General features: G+C 42.7%; 1 protein-coding gene across 1 annotated transcript in view; it reads left to right on the forward strand.

The window, feature by feature from the left end:
- The first annotated feature begins 4,855 nt into the window (after positions 1–4,855).
- The window catches only part of LOC149289761 (adhesion G protein-coupled receptor G2-like), a 48,352-nt gene continuing 33,005 nt past the window's right edge, over positions 4,856–20,202 (forward strand). Inside the window, exon 1 of the mRNA XM_089490270.1 lies at positions 4,856–5,393. Within this exon, the coding sequence (XP_089346396.1) occupies positions 4,856–5,393 (538 nt within the window). The remainder of the gene's footprint in view (positions 5,394–20,202) is intronic.

Genomic DNA, 20,202 nt, shown 5'->3' on the forward strand with positions numbered 1-20,202 from the left:
GTATTCCTTAATGTATGCAAAATTTGCTTACAGCCCCCAAAACCTAAAGCCATACTACTACTGCTACTACTACTACTACTACACAAATCAAAGGCTGAAAGATAAACATTTTTTATTTAAAAAGAACTTATATACAACATATATATATATATATATATATATATATTTATACTTGAAAACTCGTGAAACATTCCCTCATATGTAGATGATTACAAAATCTAATGTGATGGGAAGTGCTTCACTGTAAAGGCATTTTAATTGGGTACTTTTTATATATATGTTACAGATGCGGGAACATAACTAACTTTCATCTGTGTCCTCACCGTTTATTCATATAAGCATGAGGTGGTTTACATGTGTTTAAGTCAGAAGGTCTACCAGAGGCAGGGTGGACTGACCTCATGGATTGCAAGTACAGACTGCATGAGATGACATCTGGTTCATGTTTCTTAGGGGACGGGTTACAACTTCACCCTAAAATTCCGCAAAAATCATACTGTTTTCAGATAAAATCCCTATGTTTAGTATTTTTTATTATTTATTCAGTATTATCCAAATCCCCTTGGATAACGTTAAGGGTTTTAACTTCATAAATCTAGTGTATTTCTCAAAGCCCTGTGTAGTCTTACATTGAAGTGTAGTATGTTGGTCAACCTGACTCTACTCACGTCAATCAAGGACTCATTCATGAATCACGTGGCATCAACTAAGTACGTATCATGAAGATGACAGACATATGAGAGTTATATCATGTTATAGGGCTTTCCTATAAACATTGCTCCAATATTTTTGGTATATAGTATACTTCACCATCTCTTTTGTTTTGCCTATGGTAGATATTTGCAGTAAATATGTGACGGTTCTCTTTATCTCTCCTGCTTTCTCATTATCTCTAGTCTCATTAGCTCTCCCCTCTCAATTAATGTAATTCCGTCAAGCACACAAAATGAGAAGGCCCCGTGAGCCTCGCAGTCCACAGAATCTTCGAGAAATATGCATGTCTGAGGTATTTCCCAGCTGGAGGCGTGCCCTTGGTTTAGTCAGCAGGAAATGACCTCCAATATAGATATTTTCTTTTTTTCAATGACATTTCCTCTTCACTGAAAACTGTTGTTTTAATACTATGCCCACCATTTCCAGGTATTTTTCCTGACAGACATTGTGGCGTAAAAAGAGCACAAAGCCAAATCACTTATAGATATTAAATGAACTCTATGATAATACTTTATGAGTGATTTGGCTTTAGTAAACTATACAAAGTTTAAACAAAGGCATATTTTGATCAGTATTTTGTAAACATGTCTTATTTAGATGCAAATTCTATGTTGTGTTCTAGATGAAGCACTTGGCTTCAACATTACAGCCAGGGTTTTAGAGGATTTTACAAACTAGATGGATGGCTGCAGATTTTCTCCCCATTTTTCCTGATGTGGTCTCATCTTAGATTTAGGATAACATTATGTTTAAATTATTTCACTGTATCATGATCTACCACATCTGCTGGAGGCAGATCCATTTACAGATTTGTATTATTTAAGCCTGGGACTAGCTTTGCACGCAAACATTTATCTTTTCCCTGCTTGCACATAGGTGAGGTTGTTGGCTCCTCATTTGTCTGGTTGCAGCTTACTCTACAGGGGTTGATTGCAGGGCTGGACTGGCCTACCGGGAAATTTCCCCGTGGGCCGGGCGGCCGGCAGACCAACATGCAAAACAGCCGCTGAGCAGCTGCGAGCGGGATTGAAAGCCGCCTCCTCCGGCCGCCGGCGCCTAATGCAATTAAAGGGGCCGGCGTGCACGCACCATGCCGCCCAATGGCCATGCCTCAGCATGTTAAAAGGGGTGGGACGAAGAGCTGAGGCACAGCCATTGGGCAGCACGGTGTGTGCGTGTGCGCCGGCCCCTTTAATTTTGTGAACGCCAGCCTCCACCTGCTGCCCTCACCAGACACCATGGAGTCAGAAGCAGTGGTAAGTCGGGGGGAGTGTTATATGGGGGGCATAATGCTTTTCTAGAGGCAGAGTGCCCCATGATATTCCTTTTAACCCCCTATATGCCACTCTGCCTCTAGAAATGCCTTTTAACCCCCTATATGCCACTCTGCCTCTAGAAATGCCACTCTGCCTCTAGAAATGCATTTTAACCCCCTGTATGCCACTCTGCCTCCAGAAATGCCTTATACCCCCCTATATGCAACTCTGTCCCATGATATGCCTTTTAACCCCCTATATGCCAGAGCAGAGGGGGGTGGTTCGCAAAGCAGGAGGCAGAAATGAGTGGCTAAAGGTTAGTAAATGAAGAGGGTGTGTGTATATGTATGGGTATTTTTTTTAAAGAAACTTGTTTCCTCATTTTTTACAAAAAAAACATTGCTCTAATCTATGTAAAATTAAGTGGAAATTTGGAGATCACCATGACTCAAGTTTTTTTTTTTTTTTGTTTAATCCAGCAGAATTTAATTGGTAATCCTTTCCAGATATGACTTTCAACTAGGAAAAACCGCAAACCAGTTTATAAAAATAACATTGCATGCATTGAAATACCTTTTCGTTCTTTCTAAAAGGTTTGACTTTGTGGAACTCAAATGTATTTTTACTTATTTATTTATTTTGCAGGATGGTTTTCAGTGATCAGCAACCTTTTAGAACAGGAAATATAAGGCATTTTCCCAAGCAAATAAGGACTACGCAGCAACTATGCTTCTTACTGTGTCTTCTGGCCATTCCGCAAATAGGTAAGACGTTGAAACTGCTTGGATAAGGATTTTTACACAATGCCGCTGGTGAGTCATTTGTTATAGAGGATGGAGCAAAGTACATGGTGGGTAATAAAACAGTTATATGTAGTAATGTTGTGTATTTAGTCGGAGAAGTGTTGTAATAATTCCCTCTGTGTATATAAATATATATATATATATATATATATATATACATACAACTAAAAAAGTTTTTCTGCGGTAGGAAAAATAATTTAACCTCTTAAGGACAATGGGCAGTCCCTAAACCCATTGAAAACAACGCATTTTGAGCCCGTACATGTACAGGCTTTGTCATTAAGGGGTTAAAATGGATATGCCACAAAAAATTTATAATTTGCCCAGGAGGTTAGTTCAGGAGAACTTATCAACACAATGAAATTGAGTATTGAATAGTATGTCCCACAAAAGGCACTGCTGGACTTTGTTTGAACTGCCTTCCGAGTTGTTCTTGGGCCACAGTGTCCCATTTAAAGCAGGAGGGGAGAGCACTTGCCCAACCCTGGTTTACACCTTAATCTGGTATGGCTTCTTAACTTCTTTCAAGTACTATTTAAAGCTATAAGGTGTGGTTCTTTACACAATCAATATCTTCTTGCACTTTGGACAGCCCTTCTCTCAACCTTTTAACAGATAAAGCCAATCTTTATTCATCCAGCTGTGGAAGTACCTGACATATTTTCTGAGTATGAGAGAGAAGTGAATGACAGTTCCATATGATTGAGAAATCGGAGCACATAAAAAAATCTTCAAATAAATGTCAATAAGTAGAAACCTGACTTGACTGGAATGCACCTCTTTCATCGTGTACCCTTTTGATCTTTTTTTTTGAAATGTGCGCATAATTGTGAGTACAGAGGTGTGCAGAGTTGTGGTTACTGTTTTCGAAACAGCAACGCTGACGTAAAGAAAATTACATTTAGACCACGCACTCTGGAGATGTTTGAATTTTCTGTTTCGTAATACTAGTTTAACAAGGTCGCCCAGTTTAACCCTCTTATTTTCACTTGGCTCTTATTGTGACTTTACTAATATGAAAATCATATCCCCTGTAAATTGCCTGTATGTGTGTGTCATAGCTAGGTGTGGGACCTGTTCTATAGCAAAGGCTGTAAGTTGTGATTCCCAGTTTTTTTTTGTAGTAATGAGTGAGTTGTTGGACTGGCCATAGACAACCCAAATGAATACTTGGTAAGCTACTGGAATTGGAGGTATCAATTATTAAGTTAACCTGGGAGACTACGTCATTTACATGCGAAGGACTAATTCTGGCCCCAGTCCAATCTGGGATATATGGTACTGTGCCAAAGTTTTAGGCAGGTGTGAAAAAATGCTGTTTTCAAATGAGTGCTTTCAAAAATAGGCAAAACTCATCCAGTTTTTTCTGGTAATAGATTGATATTATTATCTTTTATATAGTGACAACAAATTATGCAGGGCTTCTTACATTGCATAAATTCAAATGGTATCACAAAGCTAAAGTTGACCAACCAATATATTGGATAAAGAGGGCTCAGCTGGCAAGCTAACACTCTAAAGGGGATTGGGTATAGAAAGAAAGACCAGGGAAGGAATGTATTGGGGGAGCAGTACCATAAAGTTTGACATAAACGCAAGGTGAGATTAACTTTTAAACTAGGTATCTCCAAATCAAATTAACCGATTGACCAACAAAAACTTGTTATAGGTAGTTTTAACTACCTATAACAAGTAGTTATATAACAAGTAGTTTAAGAAATTTAGTTATGATGAAAGCTGTGATGGTGCATTGGCTCAACAGTAGCCCATGCCCTTAAATTTAGATGTCAAAAGAAAATGTGGGTCATAGTCAGTCTGATAAAGCTGAAAAATGAGCCAAATATCCTGACAGCCACAGCGGCCATTTAAAAGTAGACATCTATTTTTGTGTTTAGTTTTATGTATGCGTGTGTCATGTCTTGACATCCTCTTGCCTTCTAATGGCAAAAATGTTTAAAGATAACGTGTTTTTGCATACTTTATATTGTCATCTGTGACATGTATGTCCTTATTTCATTTCCAGCTCAAACTGCTTATTTTGGAGAGTACAAAGCTGTATTCAAGAAGCCATGCACAGAAACCATGCGCTTAAACATCTCTGTCCCGGATCTATCGCAGTTCACAGTGTGTACCTACATAAAACTCGCATCCCCTCTTCCCTGGACTGCATTTGCTTACAAGTTGCCTACGTCCAAAATAAATGGTTATGAAATCGGCCTCTTCGGTGACAGCAGTGTTATGCAATTATGGATGTTTGGCAAACAGATAACTGTTTATGAGACACTTAAAGTGAATACCTGGCATGAAACATGCATCATATGGGATGGCAAAAAAGAAATGAGCTTTTACCTTGATGGGTTATTGAAAAATAGACAAAATATTGGAAATGACTATAAATTTAACGGTGGAGGAATCTTATACCTTGGTTGTCTCTACACGGAAGAAATAAGCTCTGCCTCGTTTCCTGGGTTGGTTGGAGAGATGTACATGTTTAGGATGTGGAATTCAGCAGATGAAAAATTACTCCAAAAATGCATAGACGGTACTGTTATTCAGTGGAACATGAGTGACTGGATTTATACGGGATCTACCGTAATACAGGATTCCACCTTGCATTGTGGTAAGTGATATTTTCTTTTTGCAGTTGCTTCTAGCTGTAAAAATCAATCCATTGGACATTATGTGGTATCTGTCACGCACAGCGTATGGTAGAACCTGTAATCAGGTAGAGCAGCGTGTGCAAGTCCAATAGACAGAGAACCAGAGTCCAGTATAGAATAGCCAATGAGCAAGCCGAGGTCAGGAAGCCAGAAGTCAGGATCGTAGCAGGGTAAGCCGAGGTCAGGAAGCCAGAAGTCAGGATAAACGTGAGGAAAGCCAGAGTCAAACGCCAGGAATCAGTATCAGGAACAAGCCGGGTCGGTAACGGGAAATCAACAGGAACGCGTACTGAGCAGACACTATACGAGATAGGTACAACCATCAGAAGGCAAGGCTGGAGTGTTTCTGAGGCTCTTAAATAAGCAGAGGAAGTCCAGGCATCAATTACTGAATTCCCGCCAAAAATTCAAAGTGCCGTTACGTCACTTCCGGTTCGCGGCCATCTTGGGATTGGCAGAACGTAAAACTCTAAAAGAAGCCATAGTACCGGCTGGCGCCACCAGGTGGCGTGCAGCGGACCGCGTGCACGCAGCAGGACCGGACCTGACTCCAACACAGGACGACCGACGCGTGGAGCCGCGAGGTCTTCCCCTCCCTCGCGGCGGCTGAGGCTGTCTCGGAGAGGCGGGAGGTCTCCCTCCTCCTTGCGGCGGTTGCGGCTCCCGCGGCAAGGCGGGAGGTCTCCCCCTCTTCCGCGGCGGCTGCCGTGTAGAGGCGGGAGGTCTCCCTCTTCTCCGCGGCGGTTGCAGCCGCTGCGGTACGGTGGGGGGTCTCCCTCTTCTCCGTGGCGGCTGCGGTTGCCGCGGCACGGTGGGAGGTCTTCCCCTTCTTCTCGGCGGCTGCCGGGCCAGGTATGTGACAGTACCCCCCCTCGAAGGGGCGGCCACCGGACGACCCTTGGCAAGGCCAACCCGTCTCCTGGCGAGGAAGACCCGTACCAGACGAGGAGCGTTGAGACGAGCCGCGGGTACCCAGGAACGACTCTCTGGACCAAGACCTCTCCAGTGGATCAAATACTGCACGCTCCCCTGTTGTCTGCGAGTGGCCAGAATCGTCTGAGGACAACGCCGAGGTGGATCTGTACCAGAAGTCCCCGCAACGGTAGGTCTTGTAGCAGTAAATCGATTGCACACCAGAGGCTTCAGGAGCGAAACATGGAAGACTCGAGGAATCCGAAGGGTACGAGGTAAGAGAAGTTCGTAGGCTACTGGATTGATCCGACGAACAATAGGAAAAGGACCAATAAAACGTGGAGCCAACTTCATGGAAGGAACCCTGAGTTTGAGATACCGGGTAGACAACCAGACCCTCTCTCCAGGTAAATACGCAGGAGCACTGGAGCGTCTCTTGTTCGCCTGATGTTCCTGACGCCTGCCCGCCTGTTGCAGCGCCTCTAATACTGAAGACCACGTGGACCGTATGGTAGCCAATCTCTCCTGTAATTCTGGAACCGCCGAGGCGGGGAACGTTCCGGGAAAGGACTGTGGATGCAGGCCATACAAACAGAAAAATGACGATACTCCTGTGGACTCCTGTACGGAGTTGTTGCGGGCAAATTCAGCGAAGGGTAGCAGATTAACCCAATTGTCCTGGTGGTTATTGACAAACAGGCGCAAATATTGCTCCAAGTGTTGATTAGCCCTCTCCGCTGCTCCGTTGGACTGTGGATGATACGCGGATGAGAATGCCAGAGTAATACCCAAGGCCTTAGTGAATTCACGCCAGAAGCGTGCTATGAATTGAGAACCTCGGTCGGAGACAATCTCGGTGGGTAATCCGTGGAGACGGACGATCTCGCGTATAAAAACTTCGGCCAACATGGCAGCAGAGGGCAATTTCTTCAACGGGATCATATGAGCCATCTTGGAAAAGCGATCAACCACCATAAGGATAACAGTGTGACCTCTGGAGTTCGGTAAGTCCACAATGAAGTCCATGGCTATGTGCGTCCACGGAGTCGAAGGAAGAGGCAGAGGATGCAACAGGCCAGCAGGTAGTCTCTTGGAAGACTTATTAGCTGCACACTTGGTACAGGACTGGACGAATAGGACAGTGTCCTTAGCCCAATTCGGCCACCAAAAAGTTCTGGACACGAGCTCCTTAGTACGTGTAATTCCCGGATGTCCCGCCGTCCTGGAACCATGAGAAAGACGGAGGACTCGAGACCGGAAACGAACAGGAACGAACAACCTCCCCGCTGGCAGAGATACCGGAGCTTGAGTCTGCATACTAGCAATACGATCCACCAGAGGAGTATGACAGGTAAGTCGGGTAGCAGCCACAACCTTGGTCGCAGGAACGATCGCCTCGGGTTCGTGACACTCCTCTTCAGGAAACGTGTGCATGCGTGAGAGGGCGTCCGCTTTGACATTCTTGGATCCTGGACGGTAGGTCAGTACAAAGGGAAAACGTGACAGGAACAAGGACCATCTTGCTTGCCGAGGATTGAGACATTTTGTGGTCTCGATGTACTGTAAGTTCTTATGATCCGTTAAGATTAATGTAGGAACTTGTACCCCCTCCAGTAGATGTCGCCATTCCTCCAGAGCAAGTATAACCGCCAACAGTTCCTTGTTGCCGATGTCATAATTTCTCTCCGCAGAAGAAAATCTCCTGGAGAAAAATCCACACGGGTGTAGTGGACCGCTATATGAGGCCCTCTGGGATAGGACAGCCCCCACGCCTGTCTCAGAGGCATCCACTTCCAGGACAAACGGTAAGAGGGGATCCGGATGTCGCAGTACCGGAGCAGTAGTAAACCTCTCCCTTAACTGGTCAAAAGCGGAGACGGCATCGGGTGGCCATTCAATGGTATTGGCCCCTTTCTTGGTCAGGGCTGTCAGAGGAGCAGCAATCTTAGAATAGTCTCTAATAAAACGTCTGTAATAGTTGGCAAACCCCAGAAAGCGTTGTAACGGTTTCAGACCCACGGGCTGTGGCCAGTCCTTGATAGCCCGTACTTTGGAAGGGTCCATCTCAAATCCCTCCGGGGAAATGACATACCCCAAAAACAAGACCTTGCGGACCTCGAACTCGCATTTCTCCAGTTTGGCGTAGAGCCCATGTTGCCGTAGTCGAAGTAGTACTTTAGCTACCTGCGTGCGATGAGTCGGAAGATCCGAAGAGTAAATCAAAATGTCGTCTAGATATACCACGACAAACTGTTGCAGGAAGTCTCTGAGACAGTCATTGATGAACTCCTGGAAAACAGCTGGCGCATTGCATAACCCGAAAGGCATCACTGTATACTCGTAATGTCCCGACCGTGTATTAAAAGCCGTCTTCCACTCATCGTCAGCACGAATTCTAACGAGGTTGTAAGCCCCCCGAAGATCCAGCTTGGTATAGATGGTAGCACCGCGCAAGCGGTCAAACAGTTCGGAGATCAATGGAATGGGGTATGTGTTACGTCTCGTGATGCGGTTAAGACCTCTGTAATCGATGCATGGGCGAAGCTCTCCATTCTTTTTCTTAACAAAAAAAAATCCTGCTCCTGCGGGCGAAGTAGATCGGCGAATAAAACCCCGACGAAGATTCTCCTCAATGTATGACTCCATAGCTTTGGTTTCGGGAACAGAGAGCGGATAAACCCGACCTCTGGGTGGCATGGTACCAGGAAGCAGATCGATGGGACAGTCATAAGGTCGGTGCGGGGGTAGTTTCTCCGCCTCCTTCTTGTCGAAGACGTCCGCGAAACACCGATACGCCTCAGGCAGACGTGAAGTCCCGATGGAGTTCAATGTCACCGACGTAGTCCTCAGAGGTAAGAGGCAATGATCCTTACAGGAACTGCTCCAAGCCGTAATCTGGTTGGTACACCAGTCAATGGAAGGGTTGTGACTACGCAGCCAAGGATACCCCAATATAATCGGAACAGAAGGGGAACGGATGAGCAACAACTGCAACGGTTCGCTGTGAACCACTCCCACAGAGAGAGTAAGTGGAGTCGTATGAAGAGTTATGTGCTCTTGGAGAAGAGGCCTCCCGTCGATAGCTTCCACAGACAACGGATTGGGCAGGGGAAGGGTGGGAACCAAAAACCGGGTACAAAACTCAAAGTCAATGAAGTTGCCGGCGGCGCCGGAATCCAGAAAGGCCATGGTGTTCACGGAACCCCTAGACCAGACGAGTCGAACTGGGACCGTCATGCGGGTAATCTTGGTTTCAGGGGATGGTCTAATCACACCTATAGTAGGTCCCCTCAGCCTACCTAGGTGCGGGCGTTTCCCGGCCTCTTAGAACAGTTCTTGAGAAAATGTCCCGACAGACCACAATACAAGCATAAACCCTCCTTCCTCCTCCTGCTCCTCTCATGCTCCGAGAGTCTAGCTGCCCCCAGCTGCATAGGTTCCTCCGCAGAATCAGACACCATGGGTGAGGACGGAACTTGGGAAAAATGACGTACAGTGTCCCTCACTCCCCTCTCCTGTCGTCTCAGGCTCTCGCGTTGAGCTTGTCTTTCACGAAGACGTAAGTCCACCTGGGCGACGTACTGTATTACCGCATCCAGGTCCGTAGGAAGGTCTCTAGCCGCGATCTCATCCTTGAGGGATTCAGATAGTCCATTCAGGAATGCGGCGACTAGAGCCTCGTTGGTCCAGTTGACCTCTGCCATCAAGGTGCGGCATTCGATGGAATACTCCTGAAGAGAACGGGAACCTTGGCGGATAGAGAACAGGGATGCTGATGCCGTACTTCTCCTTCCCGGAACGTCAAATACAGAACGCAGACTTGAGACGAATTCCGAATAGGACCGAACAGGAGGAGCATTTCTCTCCCATAGTGGAGAGGACCAAGCCAGTGCCTTGCCCGTGAGTAACGAAATCACATAGCCCACCTTAGCCCGTTCAGTAGGAAAGGCATAAGGTGAAAGTTCAAAATGAATCTCGCACTGGTTCAGGAACCCTCTGCATGCTGCTGGCTCACCATCATAACGTTGAGGAGGGGGTAGATGAGCGGGCACAGAATGGACAGGTGCAGGTGGTGGTGGATGAACCGCAATTGCCGGAGGAGCTTGTAGCGCTGGGTCGGTGCGTTGCAACAACGTCTGGAGAGCTTGGGCAAACTGATCCAGACGATGATCCATGCCATCCAAACGATCCTCCGTAGAACTCTGCTGTCCTACCGATGCAGGTCTCATGTTGGCCTTCTGATTCTGTCACGCACAGCGTATGGTAGAACCTGTAATCAGGTAGAGCAGCGTGTGCAAGTCCAATAGACAGAGAACCAGAGTCCAGTATAGAATAGCCAATGAGCAAGCCGAGGTCAGGAAGCCAGAAGTCAGGATCGTAGCAGGGTAAGCCGAGGTCAGGAAGCCAGAAGTCAGGATAAACGTGAGGAAAGCCAGAGTCAAACGCCAGGAATCAGTATCAGGAACAAGCCGGGTCGGTAACGGGAAATCAACAGGAACGCGTACTGAGCAGACACTATACGAGATAGGTACAACCATCAGAAGGCAAGGCTGGAGTGTTTCTGAGGCTCTTAAATAAGCAGAGGAAGTCCAGGCATCAATTACTGAATTCCCGCCAAAAATTCAAAGTGCCGTTACGTCACTTCCGGTTCGCGGCCATCTTGGGATTGGCAGAACGTAAAACTCTAAAAGAAGCCATAGTACCGGCTGGCGCCACCAGGTGGCGTGCAGCGGACCGCGTGCACGCAGCAGGACCGGACCTGACTCCAACACAGGACGACCGACGCGTGGAGCCGCGAGGTCTTCCCCTCCCTCGCGGCGGCTGAGGCTGTCTCGGAGAGGCGGGAGGTCTCCCTCCTCCTTGCGGCGGTTGCGGCTCCCGCGGCAAGGCGGGAGGTCTCCCCCTCTTCCGCGGCGGCTGCCGTGTAGAGGCGGGAGGTCTCCCTCTTCTCCGCGGCGGTTGCAGCCGCTGCGGTACGGTGGGGGGTCTCCCTCTTCTCCGTGGCGGCTGCGGTTGCCGCGGCACGGTGGGAGGTCTTCCCCTTCTTCTCGGCGGCTGCCGGGCCAGGTATGTGACAGTATCATCATGTTCCTTTGTATTGCATACATTTTTGGGAAAAAAATTCCTGTGCTTCTTTAAGGGGGACTAAGGTTAAAATATCTTAACTCATGTGTGTTTACTTTACTGATGCTCTTCTTTCAGTGAAATTAGTGATGCATCACTTCCAAAAACAGTTTTCTTACTTATCGTACCTGTTGAAGTCTTTCTAGAAAATAGAAGCATTGAGACTACTGATCAAGTGCATGAATGCCTAGACATCAAGTTTGAGGAATGAACCTTGCTTCTGCTTGTCCATATCATTGGCGTACTAGCGTTAGACTAACTTGCCATTAAACTAAAAGTAGCTGTGTTTTACACAGAACACAATCTACAATGTATGGAAGCCTGCCGGGACTTAAGCTTTTAGGATAAAATAAAAATGACAATACATAGATAAATAATATAAGGACATTGTAGTTAAACTTTTCTAAAAGTGGCTTTATCACCAAAAATATACTAGCTGTTCACAGGAGACCTCCCAAGCACAAGGGGCACCTCCGCGCTTCTTGGCGCACCAGTAGGCCATAATAACAAATGGCTATTTATTGCCAGTATTACCAACTAACTTAGCGCTTAATTAGTACCCAGCTATTTATGCTTCAGAACGTGGCTTTTGTTTCTGGTTTTGTTTAGACTCATGGAAGGGAACCAATTAGTTATATCTGGGCTGGTCAGCAATATGTAAAAATATATATATGTGTATAAGAACATCAATGAAAATATTTTGTAGGAGGGTAAGATATGTGGATTATGGGTAGAATTTTGTAAAGGGAGAGTAATGCAACTACTATACATTGATAGGCAGGGTGTGTTAAACGATATAGTGTGTGGGTGATCCTATTTATGACACATGGTGGGCTCTAAAGGAGGGCAACAATAAGTATTGGGTCCTCAAAATGTCAGGCAACTCCACCCTCTTCCTGCAAAAAGCTACACCTGGGTTTGTTGTAACTTTAGTTATGAAAAGAGTTGCACAATATTTTGGAATTCATTCCATGGTTGACAGGATATTTCTTTTATGTCGGAGAAATGAGTAAGAGTCTAATCTTAAAGCAAATTAGCCAAGTTATCACCTGCTCTCAGTTGAGCATATCTGGTATTCTTTCCGTTGTATGAAGGTAATTGTCATGTATCAAATGAAATATAACAAAGGGCTTCGACAGAAACACAAAATAAGAATTTGCTACTAACGTTAGCTGGTTGGTGTGTTCACAGTAAAAGAATCACAAACACATCATGTGCATTAATCGATCGTCAATTGGCTTCTTAGATCTAGAAACTAGAATCACTAGAAAAGAATATGAATTTTTAAGACATCTATTGAAATTCCAGTGATTCAACAGAAAAGGCCTGTTTCATGAAAAAAGGCCTGTGTTGTTTCTGATGGAGACGCTTTAAGGTCAAAGAATTGGTATTTTGATGGAAATCCAGAAAATTATGGGAATGCTCTCAGGTAAATAAAAAAGCAGGGGGTCCTGTTAGCTCTGGCTGGTGGTAAGTGTAGTGTGCATGCATTTGGGCAAGCAAGCAAGCAACTGGGGGCCGGGTAGATAGTCAAATGCATAGAGGGATTCTAAATTACCTCCCCATTTTTGCATGGGGGAAAACATAATTTAAATATCCGTTATGTGCATTATGGTATATGATGTCTGTAGTATCCCCACAATACAAACCACTAATATGTTAGTGATATATATTTGCAAAGTGAAAAAAAGTGGAATGGACTATAGGAAAATTGTATTGGTTGCTATGGTGATACCTCCACTTTGCACCGCAAGTGGCTTTTTATACATTAGTCTATACGGTAAACATTTTATATTCGTGCACAAGCTTCCTAGATCACCATGTTCTCGTATTTAGCCATCTTGCGCTGGTTTCTGGTTGGCAACTCATTACGCAATGCTAAAGCATTTAGTACAGTTTGGTTTGTTGTAAATAACAATTTCAATGTGTCTAATATATGGCTGGATAGCCAATGACAAGGCGGCCCTGTGACTTTAAGGCCAACTTCAGCTTGATGACGCAAGTGCAGCCAACGACTGGAAATGTGCAGCTGCGCTTATCCAGCCACTGGCCACGTGCTGTAGGTGCTTTCTGTGAAGAAGTAGATTGTGTTATCCAATAAAATACAAAACAATATAACATTACATCTATTTATGTAGTACTAGCAGATTCTGTAACACTTTTACAATAAAAATGACACCATAACACATATTAAAGCAGGAGAAGACAGCTTGTACAAGGGTGAGTTGATTGAAGTGAAGTTGACATAGAGAACTCTATAGAGCTTGCAAGTCGAATGGAAAAAGGATATATAAAAGTAATGTTATTATTTAAATACAGTTGTTACTGGATACGTGCATTTTAATGATACAACGCTGGCACTGATACAGCTAAATGTGCAGAATGCTTATATGATGTGGCTATTTATACATGGCTTTAGCTGACACGCGTCTTGGTCTCCAGGTACAAAAGCATTTTGATTTTCATAAAATGCTCAAAATCCTGGTTTTAATCTTCAGCCTGCATTCTAAAAATCAACTGTGGCTGAAAAACAAAATCGTGCTGTCCAACGAGACAAATAGACAAAGTCACTTCAAAGTTTTAAAAAGAAAATAATCATATTTACAGTTCGGTAGAGTTCTGTGATTATATTAAGTTAGTGGTTTTGTACTGCGTTTATATTTCAGAGCGAAGAGAAAAAGAATCGTTTGTCTGTTGAAATGTAATTTCCACAGCTCTACAAATTCTAGCCACCTAACGTGGGGTGACATCAGAGCTTGGAGGAATATGTTTCCAGGTGCATGACGGGGAAAAACAAACCCTAATTTTGCCATTAAACAAGCTGCAAACAAATTGAAACCTTGTGTTTTCTTTGAACATGTCTACGTACATACGCAAACTTAAAATAACCTGAACCATGTAGAGGTTCATAAAGAACACACTAGGTTTCCAAATCAGCCAAATAGTTTCCTGATTTTACACTCCTTATTAACTAGAACTGCACTGAGATGTAAAAGGTTTGTTATTTTTAAAGCATGGACCTGCTAAACCAAGCAGAGTTAACGTGTTTTACTGAACGGAGGTTACACCTTTGATTTATGGCTCATTGGAATCTTGATTATGTCCAAATTGCAGGGAGATGATTATAAAATGTGTAAAACATCAGAACTGCATATTTCTAACTTGTTTATATCAAAGTTTCTTGAGTATGGTGCTTATAGGGGTAGTTGCCAACTGTCCTGTTTTTCCTGGGAGCTGTCCAGATACTTTCAGTGTCGTGACACATGTCCTGGGAAATCGGCAGTCCCGTGTATCGGGGGTGATCTCCTTCTAGCTGACCCAAACCTCTTCTTTAGTGCTTCCTCACAATGTGTGCTGGTGATTAATGCTTCTGTGCTCCATGAGGGAGTCACCGCGGGACTGAAAGAAGAAAAAGGAGAGTTACGAAGGTAAGAGGCAGGGAGAAATAGGGAAGATAATAATGAAAAGGGTGAGAGATAAAGAGAAAGGAGAGAGACAGTGAGAAACGGAAGTGATACCGAGAAAGAAGAGAGATAAATAAATAGAGAGAGAATGACAAAGTGAAGAGTGTGTTTGTATTTTGAAAATTAGGGCAAGTGTGTCTAAGGGCCAGTAAACAATGTGGCTACTGGAATGTTTGTGTGTAAGTACAAGCGTGAATGTGCATGTTTATGAATATTTTTATTTATTTTTCTTTATCGTGTTCACTGATAGATAACGTGGATGAATATTTGTATGGAAAGGCATTTGTAAGGGCAGTGTATGTGTATAGGACGGGGGTGATAGGCCACGTCTCGGGGTGTCTTTTCGAAATGCTGTGCTGCATATTTATCTACCATGTATACTGTAGTGTTAGTGGGATCTTGGTGATATATTGGCACCATAATAACTAGGCAGAGCTGAATTATGCTAATTATGTGGATTGGGTGGGTCTTTAGGATAGTGTTTTGTGGTACATTTTCAAGTAAGTAATTAATAGCTGTGCTGCACAGTGTCAACTATTGTATTGTTTTCAAAGGACATTCATGCTAAATACCATCTATTGGTAGAGTCCAATAGTCAATTAAGTTGTAGTCACGAGGACAAGGCATTGCTGTCAGTATGATTCCTTGCTTAACTAATTTATTTGGACCTTTGCTCTGATGTTGTCATGGTCCCATCCAGAGCTGAGTTTACAGCTGCCATCAGTACCAGAAGTCCCAAACTATGACCATAACAATGTATTCACATGAGCTGATATTTGGGCATTTAACCTAAAAGTATGCTCCTTGCCTTTGTCACCATAACCTGTCCCTCTACTATTTGGCATAAAACTGCTCATAGAAACTAGAACCATAGGATATAATGACATCTGCTACCATGAACAATATTCATGTTTTAACAATATAGGCCAGTGTTTTTAGCTGACTACTATATTTTAGATCTGTGATAGAAGCCAAAGCATACTGATGTGGGCACCACTAGGTTAAATGAGGACCAAGATTTTTAATTTCATTCTTTGAGTATATTGTAGCTTTTTCTGGACGGATATCAAAGTTTGTGAATGCAGTTTAACAACAATATCCAATTTAGCATTCATACCCACAGCCGCAGAACAATCAGAAAGCGGCAAGAGGTGCTCAGAGCTGTTACATCTTATTACATTGTACTTCCTCTTTGCCTAGTGCCAGCATATGGCATGTTTTGCCAGATAATTGTTATGGTGGCTGTATCACCTAGGCACGTACCTTCATAGAGTAACTGTTTTTTAACCAGCTCATTGAAAAGGGGGTGCACTGGGGAGCCTAATCTATTTGCCCCAGAAAGTTACCAGCAGACATGCGTGGAGGAAATTTACAAGTGGAGTTATCGGCCAAGCAAGTGTGAATAGGGTTTGCCTTTGAAGTTGTTTTCCAACAGAAATAATACAAAAAAATTGTGAACCTCTATACTTGAATAAGGAGAAATATGAATTTAAATAAACTCAGGCCACGCAGAACACACTGTTCCAATATTTATTTAAACATATTCTGGTGCAGAGTGGTCTACTGTGCGTCTTGGAATAACTTTTTATTCCTAATAGGGAAAACAATTAGTGCTCTGATAGACTTATAAATGCTATTCTTGTGCCAAAGTCTGAAAATGTGTATATCATCAGAACATTATATACCCTCAGTAACTTTGTACATGTTCTTCACTGACATCTACTGCAAAATACAACTTGGTGCAGCCAGATACCTGATTTAGCCTGGCTTGATGCTAGGGAGAGTAGTACTGGTCACTACCAGTACATGCTCAACCCGGGGGCTCTGGGAATAGGTCTTCACCGCATTCTACACTAGAAAACTTGGCTTGACACACTAGATCCACAATCTTGTACTAGTTCTGACTCTTCATGTTTCCATGTTTCATGGACTTTTATAATCACAAGAATATGTTGAACAACATTTTTAGCGAGTTCACAGTACATTTTTAGCGAGTTCACAGTACATATGTGGAAGATGTGTGGTCATATTTTGTAGTGTCCACATACATATAACAGACCCCTGATTGATGTCCGATTGAAAATATATCAGTAAAATCAAAATAAGTAAATAAATGTGAAAATAATGTAATGGCAGTCCCCAATTACCACAAAGGAGCTGACAGGTGAATCCCCCCTTTCCCAAACATAATAAGCCAGGTAGCTGCCTAACGCTTCATCTACCCTGTGCGCATTGGAATGTGGGGCAATAATTGAAATGACCAGTCTCTACTCCAACTCCATGTGAATTGGGGTGATCATAATAGTTTCAGATCAGTAACTGCAAAACCCATGATAAAAAATATACTTTGATGTGCCTGAAGATATTGAGATGAACATCTCAATGATAGACACAATTAGACTTCTAAGATTGATAAACTTGTTAAATGTGACTATAGTACTGTTATCATTTATACATAGATCAATTCTACATTCTAATACAGGCAAGGTCCTGTTACAGATGGGATTCTTTTTTGCCTACCTTCCCTATAGTTTGCATTGTCTTTATATTTAATCTTTAAAGCACTGTGTACTAATGGAAAACTATAGAAACATTAAATCATAATCATATGGCGGATGCAATTTCCTGGCAGAAACATGGCAACCAACAAGTAAAAGCCAGAAGTTGTGCAAATATTAGTTCACTGTTGTGATTTTTGGTTTGGTCCACCTCTTCTGGGACTACTCGGTTACCGCGTTGGGCACTGTGCTGATCTGTACAGGCTCCAAAGGTTGCTTTGTTGTACAGGAGAGGGAGCACCAGACAGGCAACATCAGAAAGAGCCTTGAAATGGAAACTCAGGATATTCAAAGATGTTATGACTCACATGGAAAATGCAGAGATCTAGAAAAGCTGATTTCACTTGCCATTTCCAGTTTACTCTATTGGTCTTTGTTAAATGTTGCCAGATGCAGATCTTAAGTCATATAAGCTGCAGTAGAAACAATTCATGATACTTGACTGTATTTGAGAACACCTACCTTTTTTAAATTGTTCCCATAATACATATTTATAATTATTAAAATAGTTACTTGTTGGCACAAAGTTGAAAAAATAAAAGTACTATGTTTCTATGACTTGTGTGTACAATGTGTACCAATAACTAAAATTAGCTTGCTTGTGATGGTAGGGCTTGCAGCAGTATTTGCTAAAACTGTTTTCAAATGTCAAATGATAACAAATAATAAACAACAATGAGAGTTTTATGCCATATTAGGAAATTATGACATGTTTTTAACCTGAACAATGTGTATGCTCATTTTTATATTAAAAGGTGTGGATTTTATCATACTGGAACCTTTTGAGGCTCATAGCATAGTCATGTAATAACATATTTGTGAGAACTGGGGATTTAGTGGATAATCTGTCATTGTACCATCAAGGGTTTTAAATAGCAGTCTGGCAATCGGTATCCAGAAGGCAGACGCTCAACAATGTCACATAACCCTACTAGAGCTTATACATAGTATGAGGCACTGGTAAGATGATATAGTTTATGTGTGTGTTATAGGAGAGCAAAACCATGTGCCCTGAAGGCTCCTAAACTGGTACTGAATTGCCGTAATGTTTTCTTCTAATGTGGAAATCACCACAATTAGCCACAGTATAGGATGATGATGCACAGAGCTGACTTTGTGTTAGGCACTGATCGGTTGTCCTTAGTCTGCTTCTATGTATTGGTAATCTAGTTTATTAACATGAATATTTGCTTAATGTGTATTTTGTGTTTTTGCTTTTTACAGCTCCACTGTTTTTAATTTGTGATCTAAGCTACAGCTGCTGTCCTATGTCTTCTGTTGCTGATGATAAAGCACGGATTGACCCTACCTAATCTGACCATTTTGTCACATCTCTTTTAATTCATCATAACAATGGGATGCTGCTAGTTTAAACAGATACTGTATTTAAAAAAAAAATCTATTTTATCTAATCAAATTATTTTGAAAAAGGGAGAAAACATGTTTTTAGGTAACATTGTAAATGGTTTCTAGTTGCTAGTCTTACTTATGGTCATATTATTGAGTTGGAACTGCAGCTTCAAAATTGACAACATTGAGAAACTGAACCCTTATATTATTAAGAAAAGTCAAAATGGTTTTATGGTGGCAAAGAACTGTTTGGCCAATCCAGTCCGAATGTTTTTCTGCCTACTCTGAAACCTCTAACCCCTTTTTTTTTCTCGACATAATGTTAGAATAACATAATGCATGCGTGCTTTCCTGCCCAGCAGAAGGAAGCAAGCATGTGATTGGCATAATACTATCCTGAATCTAAGCCGAGAACATGAACTGATTAAGGTCTCAGCCTGGGAAGCTGTTTGAGGACAAATATGGCACTCTTAAGCTGTTTGGGCCAAATATGGCACTGTAAAGCTGGTTGGGCACCAAGATGGCACTGTATGTCTGGTGCAAATGGTGATGCTCACATCATGGACTGACCACGTGTTCATTCAACCAATTTGAGCATGTGCGATATGTGCCTTATTTTAATTGAAGAGTATTATCTCTTAAAATAATAGATAAAACATTTGAAATGACGCACAAAACTACAAAATATACTACAAAAAGTACGTTTATTATACAAAGAGGAAGAGGTGGAGCCTAAGAGTAGGGGTGGGACCAAAAGACAAAAGAGTGAGACCAAAGAAGGAACGTGAAGTAGTACATTCTTTTAATGCTCTGATAACTAAGAAATTATGTTTACAGGAATGAAACTAAAGGTTGAAATATTTATAAATCAGAAGCTGCAGACTGTTGGTATATTACATTGGTTAATAGTGTCTCAATATAAGACATTCTTTTCTAAAACCAACGGAATCTGTCATTTTTTATTTGATGGGTTGTTAGCCTGTTTAGAAGGCTAGCCTGTCAATCATAGATGGGTCCCAGCAAGGCTCAATCCTAAAACCTGTCCTTAGGGCAAACTGCACTGTGACCATCAGTGGCTGTAAGTGCTAAGATTGTTTCTGTACTGTTAATGGTGAGACTTGAAAAATAAATAACAGGGAAATGATGACCTCTTGTGAAATTGATGATTTACTACACTTGAGTTAACTTGGAAACATTAACTAATTTTATTTTACAATGTTTGCAGCAAAAAAAGATGCATCTTCAGCTCCAATCACGACTCCTGGTAAGATGACAATCGCTACACTCTACAATCTACACTCGGCTCCGATCAAGTTTTACATTGTGTTGTAATTTTTTATTATTGATGATGAGATGCAAAC

Source organism: Sceloporus occidentalis, unplaced genomic scaffold (genome assembly GCF_023333645.1).
Source record: "Sceloporus occidentalis isolate IW3139 unplaced genomic scaffold, rSceOcc1.0.p SCAF_43, whole genome shotgun sequence".
NCBI classification, from domain to species: Eukaryota; Metazoa; Chordata; class Lepidosauria; order Squamata; family Phrynosomatidae; genus Sceloporus; species Sceloporus occidentalis.